The 24,610-nt window shown below is 42.0% G+C and overlaps 2 protein-coding genes and 1 pseudogene across 2 annotated transcripts; 2 read left to right on the top strand and 1 right to left on the bottom strand.

Moving 5' to 3' along the window:
- Nucleotides 1–477: 477 nt before the first annotated feature.
- Nucleotides 478–3,291, top strand: LOC136528776 (uncharacterized). The gene is made up of 4 exons (XM_066521763.1): nt 478–873; nt 1,537–1,981; nt 2,180–2,295; nt 2,683–3,291. The coding sequence occupies exons 1-4, from the start codon at nt 531–533 to the stop codon at nt 3,117–3,119; spliced, it is 1,341 nt and encodes a 446-aa protein (XP_066377860.1). The 5' UTR covers nt 478–530; the 3' UTR covers nt 3,120–3,291.
- Nucleotides 3,292–6,918: 3,627 nt separating this feature from the next.
- Nucleotides 6,919–11,343, bottom strand: LOC136527428 (nucleosome assembly protein 1;1). Its single transcript, XM_066520158.1, has 12 exons — nt 11,180–11,343; nt 11,044–11,087; nt 10,864–10,959; nt 8,854–8,946; nt 8,642–8,732; nt 8,506–8,567; nt 8,238–8,422; nt 7,956–8,133; nt 7,825–7,868; nt 7,510–7,711; nt 7,394–7,417; nt 6,919–7,285 (listed from the first exon to the last, which is right to left on the bottom strand). Exons 1-12 carry the CDS (start codon nt 11,244–11,246, stop codon nt 7,226–7,228), a joined length of 1,146 nt encoding a protein of 381 aa, XP_066376255.1. The 5' UTR covers nt 11,247–11,343; the 3' UTR covers nt 6,919–7,225.
- A 9,702-nt stretch (nt 11,344–21,045) lies between these two features.
- LOC136525653 (uncharacterized) overlaps nt 21,046–24,610 on the top strand; it is a 34,920-nt pseudogene continuing 31,355 nt past the window's right edge.

Raw genomic sequence — 24,610 nt, 5'->3', positions numbered from 1 at the left:
ATTCCAAAACTCAAATACATGTATTTTCTCATATTGACTGTATTGCCCTTCTGGTATTCTAATCATATGCATGCATGCAGTACGTATACGAGGCAGTCTTGTTTGTTCCGTACTACACTGTACATGTAGTACGTACTACACTGTACAGGCAGCGGCCAGCAAGCCCAGGCCACGGCCAGCCATGCCCAGGCGGCAGCCAGCCAGCCCAAGCCATGGCCAGCCAAGCCATGGCCAGGCGGCCGGCCATCCAGCCCAGGCAGCGGCCAGCAGCCCACCTATACACGTGTTTTAAAGGCCTAAGGGCAAAATAGTCAGCTCAAGGCAAAATACATGTATTTGAGATGACAAATGTGATTAAAAGTGTCAAAATGTCATTATAACAAAGTGACAACGTTTCGAGTCCTATCTGAGCAAAGCCAACGTTAAGAGTCCTATTTTAGCAAAGGCACATGTTTGGGAGTCCTGTTTTAGCAATTTTCTCACCACCGAGAAACTTTCCCCCCGATCTGTCTCCTCACCGTCCCGTCGGCATGCACGACATTGGCCTCTCCGCCCGCGCGGCCGGCGCGACGTCTTGCTCCTCCGCCTCCGCCTCCGCCGCCGCCGCCGGCGGTGGCGGGGACGGCGGCGACGAGTCCAAGACCCGGAAGGCGCACCCCGGCTTCGTCGTCGCCGCCGCCTACACCCGCCTGCACTCCTCCCATCGCGCGGTCGTCTCCCTGCTGCTCCTTCTCACCGTCGCCGTCGCTGCCTTCCTTTGGGGCCGCGCCCGCCCCAGCATCGACTGCGCGCCGCCGCGCCTCGATGCGCGCTCCCTCGCCCTCCCCGACGCCGCCGCGGCCTCCGACTTTGGCTCCCTCGGCGTCCCCTGGTGTAAGCACTCGCGCCGCTGTTGCCTGTTGCTTGCTTCCTTTCTTTCAGAGAGAGAGATCGGGTTGCTTCGTTCAAGCACTCTGGTTCTTCTTCGTACTTTGCCAACCTAATCGATTCGTCTGGGGAAAAAATAATCCTCACATACCAAACTAATCTGCCTTCTGTCTGAGTGTCTGATTGTTCTGTTTCTTAGTACTTTTCTGTATAGGTAATTCGCTTAGTCATTCCATAGATTCAGCTGAAATGCTGCCTGGTAGTCTGGTACTATCGTTTGAAACCTCGGCCGATTTTTTTTTTTTCTGATGATAAGTCGGCTGATGCTGTTTTTTTTAAGAGAAAAACACTGTACTATGATAAGTTCAAGTGAACAGAGCACAGTTTGATAATTTGTAAGGGCCAACTGGCTACGTATAACCCACTGATTTTTCTTCAAAACGTCAGTCCATAACTATTGGCACTTACTTGGTATTCCTCTAGAAACAGACTTGTTGGCTGTAATGAACAGTTATTTATGCTAGTAGGTTGTTCATGCTGTGAATTCTGAAGTGAGTTTTTTTTTTTCGATGATGCCACCCATAATTTCCTCAGTGTCAGTTTATTTGATACATTAAACTTACATTATATGGGATGCCAATATCTTATCCTTTTTCTCCATCACAAAAGGCAGATCAAAAACAGGGAAGACTGTGGAATGGACGTCTAAAGACCTACTTAATGGATTAGAAGAATTTGTACCAATATATGAGACACGCCCCATCAAGAATAATATGTATGGAATGGGCTTTGACCACAGTTTTGGGCTTTGGTTTATGGCTCGCTGGCTTAAACCGGATCTGATGATTGAGAGTGGTGCTTTCAAGGGGCACTCTACTTGGGTTTTGCGAAAGGCCATGCCAAATACTAGGATTATATCACTCTCTCCCAGGCACCCTGAGAAATATCTTAAGAAGGGACCTGCATATGTTGATGGAAACTGCTCTTACCTCGCTGGGAAGGATTTTGTTGATTTTGGAAGCGTTGATTGGGGAAAACTATTGAGAAATCATGGCATTTCTGATCCCGCTAAGGTGCTTGTTTTCTTTGATGACCATCAAAGTGAGTTGAAAAGGTAAAATCTATTCATAAAACTTTTCTGTTTGTTTTTATCTTGATCGTGGTAAACTGTAATTCTGATTCCATGTCCCATGTTTTTTAGTGTTTGCTTACTGCTCTTTTTTGTCACCAAATCCTAAGCATGGAAGTGACGAGAAATCAAGCAATTAATTTTTTCGCTTTAATACTTTTGTTTAAAACATATTATGCATAGGTTAAAGCAAGCGCTAAAGGCTGGATTCAGGCATCTCATATTTGAGGACAACTATGATACTGGTACAGGTGACCATTATTCCTTGAGGCAGATCTGTGATCAATCATACATCAGAGGTTTGTGGCTTGTCACCTTAGACTCGGTGGACTGCTTAGACTCTAAATAAATGTCCATAGTACAACAGATCCACTGTGCAACAGATCTGTGATCAATCATACATCAGATCTGCATCTTCTTTTAGTTAATGACAAGGAATGTATTTGTCAACATTGCCCATAGAGGAATGTATTTGTTTCCCCTTTGCTCACCTATCTAAGATTCATAGATTACCTGTTATGGAGCAAAGGGTTTTTATTAATCTGTACTATTTGTTTGCGCACATATTGTGATATGTTCTGTAGCCTGAAGATTCCTTGTGATAAAAGCATAGTATTATTCTAAAAGAACATAGTGATAGTGAACCATAATTGCAAAATATAATCACCACATTCTCTTGCATCCAGGTGGTGGACATAGCTGCTTTTGGGATAGTGATGAGGCAAGATTAAGATTTAAACGGAAGAAGTTCTGGGAGAAGGCTGTGGAGATAGATGATCTATGTGGAAAGGATGATGCATGGTGGGGTGTTAAAGGTTACATGCGAGACAATTTCAACCATAGTAATAAGGCCATCTCGCACAAAGAGCATTTTCAGAACGGTAGGCTCGTGGAATCTGTGATGGATTTGTATTGGGAGCTTCCTCCTGTTGCTGGTCCATCCTTAACACATCAAACAAGGTACGACCCAGCACGTGCGGTTGACCCAATCATTGAAGATGGTCGCTACGGCTTGTTTCGAAAAATCAGTCTAGCAAGATTGGATGCCTCAGTGTTCAATGGTTATACTCAGATGGCATATGTGCAGATATCAGGTTTAATGTTGAGCATAGACGATGTTTAAAGATTTTTCGTGGTGAGCTTTTTTTTTTTGGCTAACTGTTGATAGGCTTTTGTACAACACTCATGCACTTCCATGCTTACTCTATTTCTTGCGTGACCTTCCAAATATTAATGTTTACCAAATCACCTTCCAGATATTTATTATGAGGGTTGTATTTCTTGGGTAAGGAGACTTTTTTCTGTGAAATTTGGTTCTGAATGATCACGAGTACTTCTAGTGCCTACGCTACATTATAATAGCCAACCAATGACTTGTGTGCTCTTGTACGGATGTGTATATTATATTCGGTAGTGCCGGTCTCCGGATGTCTGGACGGACACCCGCGTGTTGCACGCCGTTTCGTGCTACACGTGGGGCCTGCGTCGCCCGAGCGATAAGAGGGGAAGGGCATGTGGCGTCTCCGATTCGGAAGGACCTAGCAGTGGCGTCGTATGGATACTCTGTCGGCGTTGAGAAGAGGACACACTAAGACGATGCAGCAGAAGGTGGGGAGGAGAGATGCAACACCCAATAAACTTTTGAGACATTCAAATACAACAGTTGCAACATACATCTGAAGACAATTGAAACACTTGAAGCATGCTTCTGAAACACTTCACCTAAAAACACTTGAAACCCATTGCAATCATATGCAAATAAAATACATGCAACATATGTGTGAAACATATGCAACATCTAGATAAACACACTTGCAATATGCATTCGAAAAACACAGATGAAACATACCTCTAAAACATCTGAAACACTCGAAATAACGCTTGCAACATGCCTCTGAAACAATTGCAACATGTGCAACATCCATATGAAAACAAATGCAACATACATCTGAAACGCCTGAAATACTTGAAACATACATATGCTACATAGGAAAGGGGAAGGCTAGACCGATCGATTCCGGCCGCTGCGGTGGGGTGGGGTGGGGTGGGGTGGGGGGAGCTCGGTCGCCAGGGTGAGAGAGGGCGTCGCCGGGAGCGGTGGGGAGGGCACCACACTGCGCTAGGGTGGGGGAGAGCCATCCACTCCCCTACAACACCGCGCGAGCCACCTCCATGGATCTCGCTCGTGCTCCATGGATCTCGCCAGGGCGGGAGAGAGGGCTACCGGATCCACGGGCGTTGGGCGCTCCCGGTGGGTGAGGATGCCGAGGTAGGGGAGGGGTGCCGCTGGGGTGGGAGAGGAGGCTGCTGGGGTGGGGGAAGGAGCCGCCGAGGTGGAGGAGGAGGACGCTAGGGTGGTGGAGCGCACACGCCGGGGTGGGTGAGGGCGCCGCCACCGGCAAAGGAGGTAGCCGTGTGAAAGCATCTAAATAATGCCTAGAGGAGGGGGTGAATAGGCGTATCTAATTTCTGCATAATCTCAAAGTCAAATGTCGATGATAGTCGGAAGTCCCGGCAGTTTGGGCTAGAACTTTCGGCAGCCGGAAGTTCCAACGCAAACAGCGGGGAGTTCCGTGACCTACGAGAATAGCACTACAAGTGCTAAAATGAACTTTGAGTGAAAGATATCTTACAACCCTACTCCCTAGTGGCAAGATGAAGTGTTGGGGTTGCTCCTTTGACGCCAGAAGTTCACCACTTCGTAGATCGAGTCCAAACCCTAAGAGGAGAGATGGGGAGGAAGACAAGCCAACAAGAACAAATATGATAGCACAAATTACAACAACAACAAGCACGCGGGCCACAAGAATTTATCCCAAGGTTCAGCAACTCCACAAAGGAGCTCCTACATCCTCGTTGTTGAGGTGACCACAAAGGTCGGAGTCTCTTCCACCTCCTTACCTCTCTCAAAGCAACCATAAATGTTACTTGAGCTTTTCACTAAGAAATTGAGGGTAATACAAACTTCTCAAGGCTCTTTCACAAAATGGAAGCTCTTGGGCGACGCCTAGCCGGCTAGGGTTCCAAGAACCCAAGAGTAATAGACATAAATCCAACCGGCTTGATGAAGAAATCAAGTGCTCAAGCTTGTCAAAGTGATTCTATCACTCAATCCACTCTCCTTTCACTTAAAACCCTAGGGCAATCGAAGATTGGAACAAAGAGGAGAGGAGAGGGGAGCCTTGAATGCTTGGGAGCTATTTTGGACGAAGGTTGGTCAGCAATGAACAAGTGGTCCCGGTTAGAAGAGAGTAGAGAGCTATTTATACTCAAAGGCAAATCCAACCGTTTAGATCTGAGTCGGAAGTTCCGACACAAATCGCTGGAACTTCCGGCTCAACGCAAAACACTGTTCACGCAGACAGTCCACTGGGCTTGCTCGCATATCGTCGGAACTCTCGGCTATTACCGGGACTTCCGACTTCCGTCGGGACTCCTGACAGACATAGCGAGCCAGGCAACTAAGTCCCAAAGCGTCAGGACTTCCGGTGGGAGCCGGGACTTCCGGCACCCGGAACTCCCGACTCCCGTCAGGACTTCCGTCGGGCAAAGGTGCGTAGGTGGGCTGCGGCTAAGTTGGCAAGCGCCGGGACTTCCGGCACCAAACGTCGGGACTTCCGACTACCAAAAGTCCACAAACTAGTGTTCGTGAGGTGACTTTGTGTCTCTCTTTTGATTTTATTTTTATGCTTAAGCACTCTATCTTCCTCAGTCCACCTAAACTTACATCCCTCTTTATAGTACGACATGCTTAAACCCAAAACAAAACACAAAAGCTTTGGAAAGCGCTTTGGGTTCGTCCGCTTTTTGCACTAGAAGAACTGAGGGATACCATTTTATCTTAGATCAAATCTTTTAAAACTTTCAAGGGACTAAAGCTGCAATATATCTCATTAAGATCTCATTAGTCCCTAATTTGAATGCCATCAATACACCAAAAACCACATAGGGGGCAAATGCACTTTCACCATGGCCGCGTGTCGGGGTGGGGTAGGGCGCGAGCGTGGAAGGGATAAGAATGGGGAGGAGGAAGCGAGGGCAAGCGGCGCGTGTTGGAGTGAGCGGTGGGAGGCGTCCGTCCGAATGGGGATTTGTTTTTTGTTTGGAGCCCGCTCCTGGGGAGCCGCGTCTGGATGTAGTCACGGACGGGCGTCCTGATAGGAGCATTATCATATTATATTCAGAAGTCACCAATACCAACCATGTACAATATCTACATAACCACATTTGCTTTTGATATAGCAATCTAAAAAAAATAAAGAAAAGATCCATGCCCTCCCCACTAGACGTGTCCACTGATAAGATCAAGTGCATTAGATACAAAAAAAGGGTTGAGCTTGAGGCAGTTCAAGTGCATTAGATTCAAGAATGGATTGAACTTGAGGCTTCAAGAGTGCATTAGAAACAAGAACGGGTTGAGCTTGAGGCTTCAAGAGAGGTTGTCTATGACCTCACTTCAAGGATTTCAATGAATTGATTAATCTTGCAATTATGGCTGAAAATAAGACGATGGCATCGGATGCTGACAACCGCAAGAGTGTCCAACACTCCACAAGGTGGAAGTTCTACACCCTATGCTTAAGTTGGCTATACACCTCCATGGATGCCCAGATTTAGCCCTCAAAGAACCATGTGAATAATAATGCTCCAATCATCGTACGCCATTGGATGCTGACAACAACTGCAATTGTCCGAAACTCCTGAAGATGGAAGTTCTACACACTATGATTAAATTAGCTATACACCTCCATAGACGTCCAGATTTAGCCCTCGAGAGCCATGTGGATAATGCACAGCTCGAAAGCAAGGCACGTAATTGGTGTCTTCCTTCTGTCCTCGTCACCGTTCACCGCCAAGTTGACAAGATAGAGTCATCAACGTCAAGTTAACAAGTGCTGTCAAAATCATCATCAAACTCACAATTTGAAATAATCCAAAATGTTCGACTCCAGCACGCTAGCAAAGTTAATTACACAACCATATAATATCATCCGATTGCACATAGCTGAAACCCCAAGACACTAGCAGACAAGTAGCAAACCAATATTCCATCCACCAACGCAGCACAAAGTGCTCCAGACAACACCCTCACCACCTAATAAAAACCATATCAACATCAACATCTGGCCTGCGCATAAAACCACCGACATAACCTCTAGGCAGCTCAATGGAAAATACTGCATCAACCAAACACCAACAGCAACAGGCCGGAAATGGCAACCAGCCAGTTTACTGCTGCTTGCACTCTGCTGGTTGTTCGGCATTTCCTTGCGACACCTTCTGTGGTACCTGTAACACACCATTAGTTAGATATGTGCATTGGTACAATACCTGGAAAATAAGAAAATAGGTATATAGGGACAATTCAGTTCAGCGTGAGAATTTCTGATCATGTACCTTATGTTTGCGACCGGATCCCGACTGTTCAGACAATTAGAAATGAAATGTATGTATTAGCAAGAGGAAAGGTTCAATTCCCATATTTAAACAGATTGCAGGTCAAGCAAACCTACCTTCCTTGCTGGCTTGCTTTCTTCCTCATCCTCGTCCTCTTCCTCATCCTCGTCCTCATCCTCTTCTTCATCCTCATCATCGTCGTCGTCTTCATCATCATCCTCATCATCGTCGCCCAAGTCAGCAAAATCCTCACCTTGCACAGCCTCCCCAGTAAACCAGGAAACAGCATGAGGGATAATTTTATCCCTTATGGTGGTCCTGAAAACCAATTTCAGTAATATATCAGTACATGAGCGATATAATAGACAGGAATACTATAAGCAGGCGATGGATTCAAAATTGCTTGGGAAATGGAAGCAAACTGCACTTACCCGATGTCATAATCATGCTCCATTTGACCCTGCAGCTCATCAGCCTACATAGAACATTGAATGCAGTTCACTATGGAGCAATACGAAACGTGACAACTAAAAAAAAAGTCAACAACAGATCTTAGACGTACAGTGTCTTCATCAATGTCCTCATCATCTTCAGGGACCTGTGGGGGATTGAAAAAGTTGAAGAAACTCTCACAGTCCTCAGTTTTAGTAATAGGCTTCGTATTCTTTGAACCTTTCTTTGGTTTCTTTTTTAGAATCTTCTGTGTTACGTTTTTCCCAGGATACCACTCGATTTCAGTTCTGCAAACACAATGTGTTCAGTAAGCCATGCACAAACATGCAGCGATACAGAAGAACAAAGCGACAGCATCCTACAGAGGAAAAAGAGAATACAAAACACCAACCCAATAGCTTTCTCCAAAATTGGGTCATCTTCATCAACCATGTGGTAAGTTTTTGTCAGGACAGAATTCTTGAAGAATGGGTTTGTATCAAAGAAAAACTCCAGCTTGAAACCCTTAGGATCCTCGATTCTAGACCACTTGATATCTTTTAGATATTTCAAAGCGGCTTCATCACGCTCTTGGATCTTTAAGCAGAAATCTTGTCAGTATCATAGAACAATGTATTGAAAGAAAACAACACAGAAAGAAGGGCAGTCAAATTACTTACCTCCTCAGACAAAACTTCGTTTGTTTTCATAGCAGTAAGCCAAAAATCTGGAACTCCTTTAGCTGAAAAATGGTTTAAATACAAATCAGTCATTCAGAATGGGAACTAAACAAGAGTTCCAAGTTCAGTTTTATACCATCTGGTTCTTTTCCCTCAGCAGCATTCTCACCGGTCGGTTCATCACTGACACCATCTACCTCCACTACTCCATTTACAATGTCATACCTCTGATGAAATAAAATAAAACAGGTGACACCAGCAATTTGCACAAAAAAGGACACACCACAAACTAGATGTTTTCAAAAAATAGATGAAATAGTATAAACAGAAAGAAAAAAACTAGTGTACCTTTGTGTACAAAGGTTCATAAAGCTTCTGGTACTTTGCCTCAAGTGCAGCTCGCTCTTCAAAAAACTTGGCCTCAATCTCATCGTGTTGGCTCTACATTATTACCAAGAAAAAAGTTTGAAAGAATTCAGTTCCAATCATGATGGTAAGTGCAGGCTAAGGGAACAGAGTGAGAAGGGTTTGTGCCCCCAAGCAGGCTTCACACTTTCAAGGGCAGAAAAAGAAACAAACAAGAAATTTTATGCTTGGAAACCAAGAAAGGAAAAGGCTCGGCAACTGGCCTTTGACATAGTTTAGATAGGTTATCACAATTAGTTGTTAAAAGGAAGCACACAAAATGGCATTGCACTGAAATGCTTTCAAGTTATAAAGAAAATAGAAGATTTTATATACTACATTGCAAAATTTGGCTCCCCAATAATGTAACAAAAATGGAAATAAAAGGTCTTGCATAGGATATCACTGAATACAATGGAAATGAATCACTCCTTCATTGCACAAACAAATCTAAGAGAAGATGAAAAATACGAATGATGTGCCTTCACTGTTTGCAAACCTATATATATACATACATACATATATATATGTATATATAGGGAGAGGCTATTCAACAGCCGGCTACAAAATAAGTTATTCTGTAGCCACCTCTATTTACCATAATTTTATATACTAATTTACCATAATGTCAATGCATATTTACGATAGTTGGGTTACTATAACACATGGGAATATTTACCATAACGTTATAGTAAACCACTTAGTAAGGAGTTACTATAATCTCGTAAATTAATATAGTAATTATCGTAACTCAAAGTGGCTACAGAATAAGTTATTCTATGGCCAGCTACAGAACAGTAGTTTTATATATATATATATATATATATATATATATATATATATATATATATATATATATATATATATATATATATATATATAAAATAATATATCAAGCCTTGTTCCCCTCATCCCCATGATCGGCATTAGGCCTAGGTGTTTCCATGCATTGGTATTGCAATTTGAATGGCAGCCTACAACATAGTTCAGGTCACATGATGTTTCATGTGCATGTCCTCCTTGATTGTCTTCTGCTAGAAATTATGTATCCTTCCTTGACACATCAACACCCAAAATTATGAACGCATGTTACACTGTTACCCAGGCACCCATGTCAGATTACAAGTGGTATATTTGGCACGTCCCAAGAAAAATTGCTAAATCAGACACACGAACTCGAATTAGACATCGACACCCACACCTCTATCCACATAACAGTGGTACTGTGTAATAGGTTTCTTACTAAACCAAACAAAACCTGACACCAGTTTAGGCATTTTATCATATTAAAGGTCAAGGTAAATACAAATGCAAAGATTGAACAACTGAACATTTCTTTGAACTTAGTGACGACTGATGGGAATGAGTGGTGTGTGGGATGTTATTAACAGTCGACAATATACACAATACACCAGAGGGATTTTGGCTTAACTGATTCAAATGGAATGATCCACTCTACATATAATCTTATGTGATTTATTCGTAACCAACTCCATGGGACCAGCTAAAATCTCTAACTATTGTAGTTATTAAAAATTGATCACATGTGCTCTCCTGACCCAGGAGTAAAGGCCAGTTCAGTAGTTTTATCATCAATCAGAACAATGCAGAAGAAGCAACTGAATACAGATGTCCTACAGGTTCAGAGATCATCCAGATGTTGTCTAATAACTACACCTATGGTCAACAAAAGGCAGTCTGGTCAATCCATCAAATCAACAAATTGTAGTCCTTCATCATAGCCTCAAAGAACCGGGACAAACACTCAGGCTAACATTATAACTAAGGGAATTGTGTATCATCAGTTCATTCTAAAAGACAATGAGAGAAAATAAGCTAAACCTGAAAAGGGATACCACATTCAGATGATGTTCACAAGTAGTTGTCAGCTCAAAGAGTTCATATCAGATTTGTATAGAAGTGGAAAGCGAAGAAGGGAACAGTCTGGTCAACCTGGATCTCTCTCAAAAACTCAACACGCTTCCTAACATTGGGCGAAAGCGACTCTAGCACATCGGCGTGCTGGCCCGCCAGGCTCTGCAGCTTATCCTGCAACGGAATCAGACAACACATGAACAAAAGGCATGCAAGAAAATTACAGAAGCCTATAACCCAAATCCCAAATCGGCGTACCTTAAGGGCATTGACGAGGCCGGCGCGGTCCTCGGCGCTGAGGGCTACAGGCAAACCACAAATACAACGCGGATCGATTAGGGGCGAACTCAAGGGCGAGCGTATGCGATACGGTGTCGGCGGAGCGGGCGGTTACCTGCAGCGGCCGCGGGGAGGGAGGCGTTGAGGTCGGACATATCAAGGGTTTCCTTCGCGCCGCCCATAATGGATTCTTCTTGATCGCCGCGGCGCCGCCAAGGAGAGAGAAGGGGCGCGGAGCTGGGCGGCGGGAGAAGAGAGAGAAATGAGGCCACTAAAACCCTAGTCTCCCGGGTATAAGAAGGGTGGGAGTGGGAGTGGGAGTGGGAGGCGGCTCGGGCAAGAGGCTCGTGTGTTTTTCGTTTCAGACCTTGGATGTGTGCGAAACTAGCAATGCCACCCAATTTACCCTGAGGGGAATAAGAATAATTCACATGCAAATTGTGTTATGTCCTTGACTATTTTGGAATCTTTATTACTACTAGCAAATATGCGTGTGCCTTGCAACGGAAAACAATTATTGTGTTATCGATGGCAAGTGCAGCTGCACAGTGAAACCATGTGTAGGCATAGAGGCCATGGCAGCACGCGCACCTAGTGTTATCAGGCTATGCCATGCAACCTAGGACGGCGATGTGCCAAACACCGATAAGACATAGGCTAGCATTGTGCAACGGTGCGATGGGGTGGCACGACACCCTTGTACGTGTGGATCTAGACGGGCACGGTTGACCGAGTGTGCAACTCTTATGGTGCCCTTAATGATCGAGAGGAGCGGCATGCATGGGAGATTAATTATTCCATCAGTGTACGAGACGACACAATAGTTGATGGAGGTCAGCATGACAAGGAGGAGTAGAATCACGTGATGGTCAATCGATTGCTCCACTATCGGTCTGTCCAATAGTTGGTCTCATAATTTCAGTTTGCTTGATGTATCTTCTTCCTTGCCTCATCGTTATCGTTCTCCTACGCCCTCGATCTTAAGGGCTACCATTCTTATAGGGTCATAGGTATATGACGATCCATTGCGCACTAATGAGACTCAAGGTGGAACAGGTGAAAGGTCCTAATGGCTAGAGGGGGGGTGAATAGCCTAATAAAAATTTCTACAACAACACTTAACCAAATAGTTAGACAATTATGAGGCAAAGCGAGTGTTGCGCTAGCCTACTCAAAATGCACGCCATCTACCACAATTCTAGTTTAGATAGTGTTAATTCACACAAGAGCAATGACACTACCCTATGTTAGTGTGCTCTCAAAGGCTAACTAAAGAGCCACACCAACCAAGCATGCAAGCTCTCACAACTAGCTATACTAAAGAGCTTGTCAACTAGTTTGCGGTAAAGTAAAGAGAGTGATCAAGAGGGTTATACCGCCGTGTAGATAAATGAACCAATCAATCACGAAGATGAATAACAATGATGACCAATCACCTCGGAATCAATGATGAACACAATGATTTTTTACCGAGGTTCACTTGCTTGCCGGCAAGTTAGTCCTCGTTGTGGCGATTCACTCACTTGGAGGTTCACGCGCTAATTGGCTTCACATGCCAAACCCTCAATAGGGTGCCGCACAACCAACACAAGACGAGGATCACACAAGCCACGAGCAATCCACTAGAGTATATTTTGGCGCTCCGCCGGGGAAAGGTCAAGAACCCCTCACAATCACCACGATCGGAGCCAGAGACAATCACCACCTCCGCTCGACGATCCTTGCTGCTCCAAGCCGTCTAGGTGGCGGCAACCACCAAGAGTAACAAGCAAAATCCGCAGCAAACCACGATCACTAAGTGCCTCTAGATGTAATCACTCAAGCAATGCACTTGGATCACTCCCAATCTCACTATGATGATGAATCAATGATGTAGATGAGTGGGAGGGCTTTGGCTTAGCTCACAAGGTTGCTATGTCGATGAAAATGGCTAAAGATATGAGCCACAGCCGGCCATGGGGCTATAAATAGAGCCCCAATCAAATAGAGTCGTTATACCCCTTCACTGGGCAAAACGTGCTCTGACCGGACGCTCCGGTCATACTGACCGGACGCTGTCCCTCAGCGTCCGGTCGCCCGATGGACGCCACGTGTCATCACCTTCAAACGCTGTTCGTCAGATTCCAACGGCTACGAAGCTGACCGGACTCTCCGGTCAAAACTGACCGGACGCTGAAGCCCCAGCGTCCGGTCGTTTCCAGTAAGCTCCCCGAGGCATGTTTTTTCGACCGGACGCGTCCGGTCCACCTTGATCGGACGCAGACCAGCGTCCGGTGCTCAACCCTACCTACTGTGCCGTCTGACAGCTCGACCGGACGTAGCCTTTCAGCGTCCGGTCGCTGAGTGACCCAGCGTCCGGTCAGTAGACTGACGCCAGCATCATTTCTACCAACTCCATTTCAACTCTAACTTCTTCACCCTTGCTCAAATGTGCCAACCACCAAGAATTTTGCATCCGGCGCAATAGAAAATAGACATTTCATTTTCCTAAAAGCGCCGAATCCCGTCTCGCAAGCTCGGCGGGAGGGAGAGAGGGACCCAAACCCATCTCAACCCTGCAAACACCTTGTGCACATGAGTTAGCATATTTTCACAAATGTTATCAAGGGTGTTAGCACTCCACTAGATCCTAAATGCATATGCAATAAGTTAGAGCATCTAGTGGCACTTTGATAACCGCATTCCGATACGAGTTTCACCCCTCTTAATAGTACGGCTATCAAACCTAAATGTGATCACACTCTCTAAGTGTCTTGATCACCAAAACAAAATAGCTCCTACAAGTTATACCTTTGCCTTGAGCTTTTTGTTTTTCTCTTTCTTCTCTTCAAGTTTAAGCCCTTGATCATCTCCATGCTATCACCATTGTCATGTTATGATCTTCATTTGCTTCTCTACTTGAAGTGTGCTATCTATCTCATGATCACTTGATGAACTAGGTTAGCACTTAGGGTTTTATCAATTCACCAAAACCAAACTAGAGCTTTCAACAGGTTAAGACCTGAGAGAGGGAGCCGAATGAAGTTACCTCTGCGTCCGCACAAAGACAAAACTAATGATAAAAACATTAGTTACGAAGCAGATACACGAATGTAACAAGAGCAAAAGATTCAATGGAAACAACAAATTAGTGGTGAAGATATTTGTTCAAAACAAAGATACACATTAAAAAAGAAATACGACCAAGTATTTTAGTATTAGAGATAAAAGCACAGGTAAGAAATCAAAATGAGAGGTACACTTGAAACAAATACAAAACTATGGAAAGAAAACTCGAAGAAGACAGAAACTTTGTGAGAAAAAAGAAGGTGAAAACATGAAAAGAAAAAATAACAAAACAAAAAAAACAGACGTAAAAAAGAGGAAAAGAAAAGACAGATGACAATAAAAAAACTAAATTAAGTGAAAAAGGAAACCGGAAAGGGAAAAACTAAAAGAGACAAAAAAAACATATGACGACTGATCAAACAATGGAACGAGCGGAAACAGAAATTGTAGGATCTCTGATTGGCCTAGAGGGGAGGTGAATAGACCTATCAAAACAAGCACTTAAACTTTTATCAAATTTACCCTACGGCAGTGCCGCTCTGGAGGGCGGCACTGCCGGACTGCTGTACTGCCGGACCAGAACAGCGGCACTACCGCATCTGCAGATAACTTTGAGTCACAGTTCAAAATCAGTGAACGAAAACTTAGATCAGAGAAATTTCTCAGCCTACTGCAGGTATGATAGTAACAGATCAAGAGCTAGAAGTTATAGAAACACCACACACAAGTAGATCGACTAAGAACCTTAGAAATTACCTCAATCAACAATATAAAATGCATGTAATGTAAATCAAACACAAGTGACACAATAATTTATCCCATGGTTCGGCTCGCCACCAAGGCTTGCCAACCTCCACGTTGTTGAGGTTAGCCACTAAGGCTTAGGGCTTTTCAACCTTTTCCCGTTCTCAAGTCAAGAGACTTAACTCTTGAGATAAAGGGTGAGTATACTAGTTTCAAGAGATGATAACAAACCTCCCATGACTGTCACACAAGTTGGTAAGTTCCATGAGCGACACTCTAGTCGGCTAGGAGCCAAGCTCCAAGCGTAACAAACACAACCGCCGGCTAAAACGTGAACCAAGCGCCCTTTCGAGTTGGGGAATCAATGGAGCTGCTCTCTAATTAAGTTTTGGACCATTTTCTCTCAATGATTGATGGGGAAATCAATGGATTTGCTTGATGACTCAAGGTCACTAATGGAGGGAGAGAGAGAGCGCTCCTTTTCTGTTTTGGACGTGCTGAAATGAGCAGGAGGAAGAAGATAGCCGTTGGGGAGAAAGGGGATGGGTATAAATACCCCATAAGCCCCAACGGTTACTTAAGTCGTGGCAATGCTGCGACTTAAGTGTGACAGTGTCGCACCAGTCAAGACAATAAGGCTAAGAGTGAAGTTTAAGCTGTCTTGATTGTAAATCTAAGGATGCATGTATATGTTTGAGCACTTGATAGCACGTGTTAACTTAAATATTGTGTCCCCCTTTATAGTATGGCTTTTTCTATACTCAAATTCAATATATAAAAGAATTTAAACCTCCTTTGAGTTTGAAGCCATCAACATTTGTAATTGGTGGCTCTTCCGTTTCGTGTAGCATGCTCGAATATAAAATTCTCTGCTTGCCATCTCGATAAATCTCATTAGTTCTCTAATTGCGTGGTCATTATCACCAAAACCCACAATTAGAGTTTGATTGCACTTTCAGAAATGAACACTATGAAAAAAACATTTGATGATTATTTATTAGAAAATCAGAAAGATTTATTTGATTAGGATAGATAATTAACTATCTGCGTTATCTCAAGGACTTGTATCAAGCTGAACTCCACGTTCACTGAGTTAAGAAAAGATTAAAGAAAAGGATGCATGGAGTGAAATTTTGATATAGATATAGATTTATTATTCGTAGTATAAATCTTTTTTACGGTGCTAATAATTTATTCCTCTTCCCCTAGCATCTCCACGGTAAGTTTTTGTGCCTTGGAACGTTGTGGCTGTATAAGCTGGTTGGACAGAGGAGAGCACATGACTATACACGTTGTCATTTTTTTTTATCTAAAAACTAACCGAGCCGAGGAACATGTGGAAAGAAATCTGACTTCCATAGATAGAAACGGAAACAACATAGAAGAACAAAGAAGGAATTTGAAACAGACACGTATGGATAAGAAGACAAACCAGAATTTGAAACGGCAAATGCAGATTGTACGGAGGCACAAAACCAACGTATAAAAAGATATAGGAGGGCAGAAAAAAATAATACTCTTGATTAGATTTCTAATTTCTATTCTTATATTTTTGTATTTGGATTAAGATTTCTATTTCGGTTACTCGGAGTTGGAAATATCTAATTGGATTAAGATTCCTAGTTATTCATATTATTATAATTTTTCTATTTGATTAAGATTCCTATTCCTATTCACCACAAATCGGAGAGATCTAATTAGATTAGGATTCCTAGTTATATAAATAGAAGGGCTATAGGCGGATTTCCACGTTCATAAAGTTAGTTAAGGGATGGCCGGACAAAAAATAGGTGGAGAGAAATTTTGCCTTTTTATTATTAGATATAGATTATATCTGAAGAAAAAGAGAAAAAGGGCGCGCAAATCCTCCTAAACCTTGCAGTTTTTTATAAAAAATACTAAAAAGAGATAAATTTCGTTTAGATAAATTTGTAATTCGCTAAAAACACTTAGAAGAGCTATCTGTGGTATGGTTGTACTCATAAAATTGGTACTCAATCAATCCAAAATAAGTGTTTTAGTTTTGTTTTAAGTTAAACTTATATAGTTTTAATTAATTTTTAAAATTGCAACATCCATAGCGTCAAAAATAGTTGTGAATCCAACATGAAATAGGTTTTCAAGTGCGTTTATTTGATGCTATAGATGCTGGTGTATTTTTATAAACTTGGTCAAAGTATACAAAAACCAAAGGTGGTGCATACACTTTAGAACGAGATAGCATATGACAAGTTAACTTTAAAAAACACAATCACAGAAGTAAAAATAAAATAATGAGCCAAAAAAATGTAACATGGATCTTGTCTTAGTTTTGCGTTAAGTTTCGATTGGATTAATTTTAATTTTGCAGTAGTTAAAAAAATAGTATTGTCTTTAATAGAAAAAGATAGACCTCGAATATGCAATTACAAGTAACACCCCAAGAGCTATACTAATGCCTTCCTTCTTAGACGGCAAAATCATTAAAAAAATTAGTTAATTTTTTATCACAATCCACTCCAATACATGTGGATTAAAGTAAATAGAGTGCAACTAAACAAGACCGTAAGAAGAGGAATCTAGGTCATCACTAAAGTCATCGCATGGACCAAAGAAAACTCAAGACATAAGAAGTCATTGTGTCCAAACAAAATTATGATTCCATTGTATTTTCCTACAATAAAAGATATAAACTAATAAAATAATACCCATTTAAATATATGTAGACTCTACTTTCTCAAAGAACATTTTCCAATGAAGCTAAAAAATGTTGTTTTTCTTAGGGCCCGTTTGGATTCTTAGAATTGAATTCATTTTAATAATTACAATTTAGGCATAGATTAATTAAGCTAATATAATTATATATAGAATATATTTGTATATTTATTGCTAGGTATACAAGGGACATACTTATATGTTGCATTTCTATTGTAGGGAAGTGAGTTGAAGAGTGTGCTATAAGTTGGAGAATAGAATTATCGCATAATGATCTATAGAATTCATTTCCATCTCCCACCATATGAATTTGAGATATGTTTATTTGTGAGCTTACGAATGTTATGGAATGTCAAATTTCAAGCCAAATAGCCTAATCCATTATGTAGATTTCAATTCCTTCAAAATGAAGGGATCCAAACGGCCCCTAAAGAGAAACAACCTCTCGTATTCATAATCAATTGGTCATATGACAAAAAAAAAATGGTCTAGGTTCATAAGAAAATGGTTCTGGATTCACAAGGAAAATGTTTCTAGCTAAAAAATTATTGCAAGAAAAATGTTGAGCAGAAGCATGTTTCAAGCTTTATCCAAGAAAAAAAAGTTTCACCCTAGCAAAAAAAAAGGTTTCTTTTTCTTATTTGCAATGTTCAAATAAATACTATTGCAATTCTGATAATTTTAAACCAATGCTCATTAACTATCGGCAGTGTTCTGTGAATGAAAAAAAATATGAAATACGCATCAAGAAGAATTAAAGAAATGATAATAAAAAGAAGAAAAAACTGCAAAAGAACTGTTTGGAAAAGGAACGGCCCATATGCCCCAGCACAAGGCCCGTGTCTGCGGGTGCGCTCCCCTACGGCCGAACAGCCCCCCTAGTCCCCGACTGTTCTCCCCGCTTGCTCTCTCTCGGCGACGATTGGGCTACCGCCGGCGCCGGCGCCCTACGCCAGGTGTCCAGCTCTTCGTCGGACCCTTCCCCGGCACCGAGCACCCACCAGGTATGCTCCCTTCTCCTCCCTTACCGCTGTGCGAATCCGAGCACCTAAAGCCTAACCTAAGCTATTTGGCTATTTGCAATCGGATCTGATATAGTAGCAAATGTATACATAGTAGCTTCGATTTTTTTTAACAAAAAATTATCGAGTGTACGCGTGTGCATCCATGCTCTTTACTGGGTCCGCCCCTGGCTGGAGGCAGATCAGCTTGCAGTTCTCTACCCCTACAAGGATTTTTTTCGTACTGTTTTGATCTCAGTTTGTGAGATGTTGTTGGGGTACCTTGCCCTGGTACTCTAGGAAAAGAAGAATGTAGGGGAACAGGTAAGGTTGTAGTTTGGTTAGTAACCCTGACTCCTGAGCAAAAACTGACTAAGCCTTCTACTCTAGTTTAGTTACCTATGTACTTCATTTATTAATGGCACGGATGAACGGCTAGTATCTTCTTTCGTGTTAAGTTCCCCAGTGTATTTCACATTATTCAGGTCTATAACAATGCAAGATAAGGTAGGACTTAGATCATCTATGCACAACAACAACAACAACAACAACATTGCCTTTTAGTTCCAAGCAAGTTGGGGTAGGCTAGAGTTGAAACCCACAAAGAGCCCCAAGTCACGGTTCTGGCACTTCAATAGCTGCTTTCCAAGTACTCCTATTCAAACATAGATCTTTAGGTATATCCCAAGCTTTCAAATATCTTTTTATTGTCTCCTCTATGTCAATTTTGGTTTTCCTCTACCTCTCCTCATATTATTAGCTTGGTTTAGGACTCCACAATGCACTGGTGCCTCTGGAGGTCTTATTTGGACATGGCCAAACTACCTCAACCGATGTTGGACAAGCTTTTTTTCAATTGGTGCTACCTCTAGGCGATCACGTATATCATCGTTCCGAACTCGGTCCATTCTTGTGTGACCGCAAATCCATCGCACACATACGCATTTCTGCAATACTCAGTTGTTAAACATGTTGAATCTTTGTAGGCCAACATTCTGCTCCATACAACATAGCCAGTCTAATCGCCGTTCTATAGAACTTGCCTTTTAGCTTTTGTGGTACCCTCTAGTCACAGAGAATGCCAGAAGCTTATCGCCACCTGATCCACCTTGCTTTGATTCTATGACTAACGTCCACATCAATATCTCCATCCCTCTGTAGCATCGATCCCAGATACCAAAAGGTATCCTTCTTAGGCACTACTTGACCTTCCAAACTCACATCTCCCTCCTCCTATACAACTCCGCCAAAGTCGCATCTCATGTATTCGGTTTTAGTTCTGCTCAATCTAAAACCTTTAGACTCAAGGGTCTGCCGCCATAACTCTAGTTTCCTATTTACTCCCTCCTGTCTTTCGTCCACTAACATTACATCATCTGCGAACAACATACACCAAGGGATATCCCCTTGTATGTTGTTGGTAACCTCATCCATTACCAAGGCAAAGAGATACGGGCTTAAGGTTGACCCTTGATGAAGTCCAATTTTAATCGGGAAGTAATCTGTGTTACCATCGTTTGTTTGAATATTAGTCACAACATTGTTGTACATGTCCTTGATGAGAGTCACATACTTTGATGGGACTTTATGTTTGTCCAATGACCACCACGTAATATTTCTTGGTATTTTGTCATAAGCCTTCTCCAAGTCAATGAAAACCAAGTGGTGGTCCTTCTTCTGCTCTATAAACCGCTCCATAACCTGTCTTATTAAGAAGATTGTTTCTGTGGTTGACCTTCCGGGCATGAAACCAAATTGGTTTGTTGATATCTGCGTCGTTCCTCGCAGGCGCTGCTCGATGACTCTCTCCCATAACTTCATGGTGTGGCTTATCAACTTAATTCCCTGATAATTAGTACAACTTTGGATATCTCCCTTGTTCTTGTAGATTAGTACCAATATGCTTCTTCTCCACTCTTCAGGTATCTTGTTCGATCGAAAGATATTGTTGAACATCTTGGTTAGCCATACTATAGCTATATCCCCGAGACATCTCCACACCTTGATTGGGATACTATCAGGGCCCATCGCTTTGCCCCCTTTCATCCTTTTCAAGGCTTCTCTGACCTCCGATTCTTGAATCCTCTGCACAAAGCGCCTGTTAGATCATCTATGCACAAATGGGAATCAATTTTATTCTATTCAAGCAGTTCCTTGGTTAGCCTGTATCTAGCCATCTGTTCAATTCAGCTCCACAATCACGACAAGACTCTTGAGAGATTAGGTAGTTCTCTATGAAATAACAGAATGGTGTTTCTGAATGTTTGGATAATGGCACGATGGCTAAAAGATAACACAATGGCAGTGAAAATAATGTAGGTCCTGTGATCTTTACTGCTCTTTCATCTGTAAGTTATCACTGAAATGCTGGGGAAAATATTAACATTTTGCTTCCTTGAATGTATTTGACAAGGGTGAAGCTTCTGTTAAACTGTGCTGAAATTGCTCATGTATGTTCTAACTACTTCAGGAATATACCATGGAGGTCAGACCGATGGTAGCTCTGCGTGCTGCCCTAGTTGGTGGGGTAGCAGCATTTGCGAAGATCGGTGGGGCGATGAAAGCTGCAGGAGGTGTCAAGATTGGTGCAGCAGCTGCAGCTGTGACAGCTGCAGCATCAGCTGCTATATCCGGAAAAGACGGAAAAGAAGACGCTTCAAAGGCAGAAACAAAATGATATGACCCATGGATTGGTCGAGCAGTATGAAATTGCCTCTCCAGAGGTTCAAAAGAGAAGGATGCCATAGTCAATAAGTTACGGGAGCAATTTTTCATGCTCCATGTATTTTTATCTTGGGAATAAGAATGACAATCGAGTTTTCCCCTAAGTATGATTTTGTGCCGTGCAACAGTTTCGGTTGCTGAATGCTAGTCACATTCTATGAATAACCTGATTTCTGCTGTGCCACATTCTGGGTGCAATGCGCCTGCCATATGCTGTTTGCATAGGAAGATCCTGAAGGTCTTGTGCAGTTTCATGCCTAAAATCCTAGTGATTTACATCAGCATCTGTATAACTGAAGTATCTCAAACTGTAGAACATTGTAAGTTTTACTGTGCCACTGGTTGTATCTCTTTGTTTTTTTGGGCATGCTCCTTATGTAATGATGAATTGATGATGACTTGATGAGCCAGTGCTGTTCAAACATCAGATGCATGGAGCACAAAGCTTGGGCAATCCTTTTTCTTTTTAATTTTTGAACTGGAAAAAAGACTTCCATTGGGCATTGGTCTCTATGTTGCCCAAATCGCTAGCAACGTGATTACACCAAAAATTCAGATCTCTGTCAAACAAAAGATCAGAACCTAGAGGAGCTCTTGTTTTTTAAAGAGAGAACAAAAGGAGAAGTAATTTTTTAAGAGAGAAGGGCTTGTTTGGCATGGCTACGGCTCTACCAGAGCCGAACTAAACATACCTGAAAGAGGTATACTAGCAGCTCTTTTTTTAAACTTCTAACCTAGCACTATGGTCTTGTTATTGAAACCGAAGACTCGACAGAATCGCGAGCCACCAAGCTTTTTACAAATTCTAGGAGGGGGCTTGTCTAGATGCAAGAATCGCCCCGGTCCCAACTCATCCCCAACCTTGTTAGCTCATGCGCTACTAAGTTACACGTTCTAGGAATAAGAATGATATCATTGTTACGAACAAAATGCTCATGAAGAAGATCCCGAATATCCCTAATCAACATCCCGCTAGCCGCCAGGTCCAACGATGGCGTGAGAAGAGCCTGCTTTAGGATCGAAGAATCCATTCCCAATTGAATCCGAGAAATACCAAAGTCTGTTGCCGCCTGCAGGGCTTTGGCGCAAGCGGATGCTTCAGCAGTCAGCACGTCCGGTACAGCTGCAATCCGGCCTGCTCCTGCTATGACCGCTTCACCTTGATGGTCCCTGGCCACAAATCCCCAACCGCCCTTCATTGTTTCTTGTACAAAAGCACCGTCGCTGTTAATTTTTAGAATATCTGGTGGTGGCACCCGCCAGCGCTGCTCTCTCCTTGCTGGTTTTGGCTACAAAATAATTTATTTGGTAGCCACGTTGAGTTACGATAATTACTATGTTAATTTACGATATTACAGTAACTCCTTACTAAGTGGTTTACTATAACGTTATGGTAAATATCTCCGTGTGTTATAGTAATCCAACTATCGTAAATATGTATTGACATTGTCGTAAATTAGTATATAAAATTATCGTAAATGGAGGTGGCTAAAAAATAACTTATTTTGTAGCTGGCTACTGAATATACTCTCCCTAGTTATATATATATATATATACACGCGCTATTCTACATCTAGGTGTAGAATAATATTCTACACCAAACTGCTATACTGAACAGAATTCAGTATCGTTAAGGAGTCATGTTTCAGTATTATTTAGTATTTCGTGGTGCTAGGTGCAGTGCTGAGTGGTTTTGGCCTGTGGAACGGCCGTATATATATATATATATATATATATTTAACAGGGCTCTCGTCCGACACACGTTGCAATCAGGCATGTCTAATGTCACAGGAAGTGCTCATCAATGCTGTGGCCAGATGATGTGACATTCATAATGTTTAGGAGTACTTGTGAGCAGTTTAACAGTTGAGAGATCAGCTTATAAATGATATTTTCTCCCTGTAGGTTGATTATCTGTTTTTTGTTAATGTTGACACTTTTATTTCTTCAATGTAGATGGAAGGCATTCTTATAATCTGTTGTATGCTGTTGCGAAAACGGTCGTGCTATCCCCTCACTACCAGTGTCTTTTCCCTTTACCATGGCGCTGTTTAGTTGGGCATTTTGTACAGTGAAAATTCTCTACTGTAGCATTTAGTTTGTATTTGTGAATTATTGTCCAAACATTGACTAATTAGGTTCAAAAGATTCGTCTCGCAAAGTTAAAGCAAACTGTGCAATTAGTTTTTGATTTTGTCTATATTTAGTACTTTATGCATGTACCGCAAGTTTGATGTAACGGAAAATCTTATTTCTACATAGTGCACTTTTCATGAGTTTGGATGAACTAAACGAGGGCATGTATTACAAGGAAGAGAGAGAAAGAGTATCTCATATGGGAACAATTGCTGATTGCTGCGGAGTTAATAAACCATCCTTCCAATCATGTCCTTCCTAGTGACCACTCAATCCCACTGAGGTATGCAGTATACTTGCAGCAATTACTTGTGGATCATCGTGTGCTATTAATAAAAGTAAGATTTAAGGAAGTAAAAGATGTGCTGGTATTGTAGTTTATGTGCTATTATTAAGTGTACACCATTTCTTTGCTGCAAACATGTAGTAGGAATCGGAAACAGTCCCTCTGATTCCAAAGTAAGTCATTTAGGACATTGCCATGGTCTCTAATCTGACACTTTGACTAATGATTTATGTGAAAATATGTTATTTTAGAAAAAAGTAATTACAAATTGTGAAAGGATTTATAATGAGGATTGAGAAGTGTAGTAATATCAAGTTTGTGTTCTGAGTCTTAATAGCTGTTTATATATTGATGGTGAGAATTTTAAGAAGTTTGAGTGTTTGACCAACACAGATTCTAAAACAACTTACATTTGGAATTTGAGGAGTGCTTGTAAAGTGCGAAGGGGTATCTTGAGTGCAATTTTGTGCTTACTGGATAATAATCTTTGTAGTGGGGGCGGAGCCAGAACTTAACCAAGAGGGGTGCTAAGTACACTGCAGGTCTTATATATGATTAACGCATATTCAATTCTATGTATAATATATAGCCCGTTCGTTTGGTCGTATTTGGCTTATAAGTTATGGCTTATCAGCCAACGAACAGTATTTTTCTCTCACACCAAACTAGCCAATAATACTTGACTTATAAGTCAAACCAATCCAACAATAGTTGCACTGAGCTACCAAAATAATATTATCATTGAACATCAGCACCGGCCCTGTCTCCGCCCCTGCTCTGTAGTGTTGTTGCTCACCAGCAAACCACTATACTTTATTTTTATCTGTAGTACACTGACAGGCAGTACCATCTTAATTATGCTTAAGTGTATCTTTGTTGTCACTGTATGGACTTTTAAGCATCTGCTTTCTAT

This window comes from Miscanthus floridulus, chromosome 19 (genome assembly GCF_019320115.1).
Source record: "Miscanthus floridulus cultivar M001 chromosome 19, ASM1932011v1, whole genome shotgun sequence".
NCBI lineage: Eukaryota > Viridiplantae > Streptophyta > Magnoliopsida > Poales > Poaceae > Miscanthus > Miscanthus floridulus.
This window is presented reverse-complemented; position numbering and strand designations above follow the sequence as displayed.

Excerpts from the sequence above, each read along its gene's own strand:
- LOC136528776 (XM_066521763.1), top strand. The coding sequence starts at position 531 with ATGCACGACATTGGCCTCTCCGCCCGCGCGGCCGGCGCGACGTCTTGC. Across the intron at positions 1,982-2,179 it reads CATCAAAGTGAGTTGAAAAG|GTTAAAGCAAGCGCTAAAGG; the intron begins GTAAAATCTATT and ends TATTATGCATAG. Across the intron at positions 2,296-2,682 it reads TGATCAATCATACATCAGAG|GTGGTGGACATAGCTGCTTT; the intron begins GTTTGTGGCTTG and ends TCTTGCATCCAG.
- LOC136527428 (XM_066520158.1), bottom strand. The coding sequence starts at position 11,246 with ATGGGCGGCGCGAAGGAAACCCTTGATATGTCCGACCTCAACGCCTCC. Across the intron at positions 11,088-11,179 it reads CCTCCCCGCGGCCGCTGCAG|CCCTCAGCGCCGAGGACCGC; the intron begins GTAACCGCCCGC and ends GTTTGCCTGTAG. Across the intron at positions 8,134-8,237 it reads ATTTTGGAGAAAGCTATTGG|AACTGAAATCGAGTGGTATC; the intron begins GTTGGTGTTTTG and ends TTGTGTTTGCAG.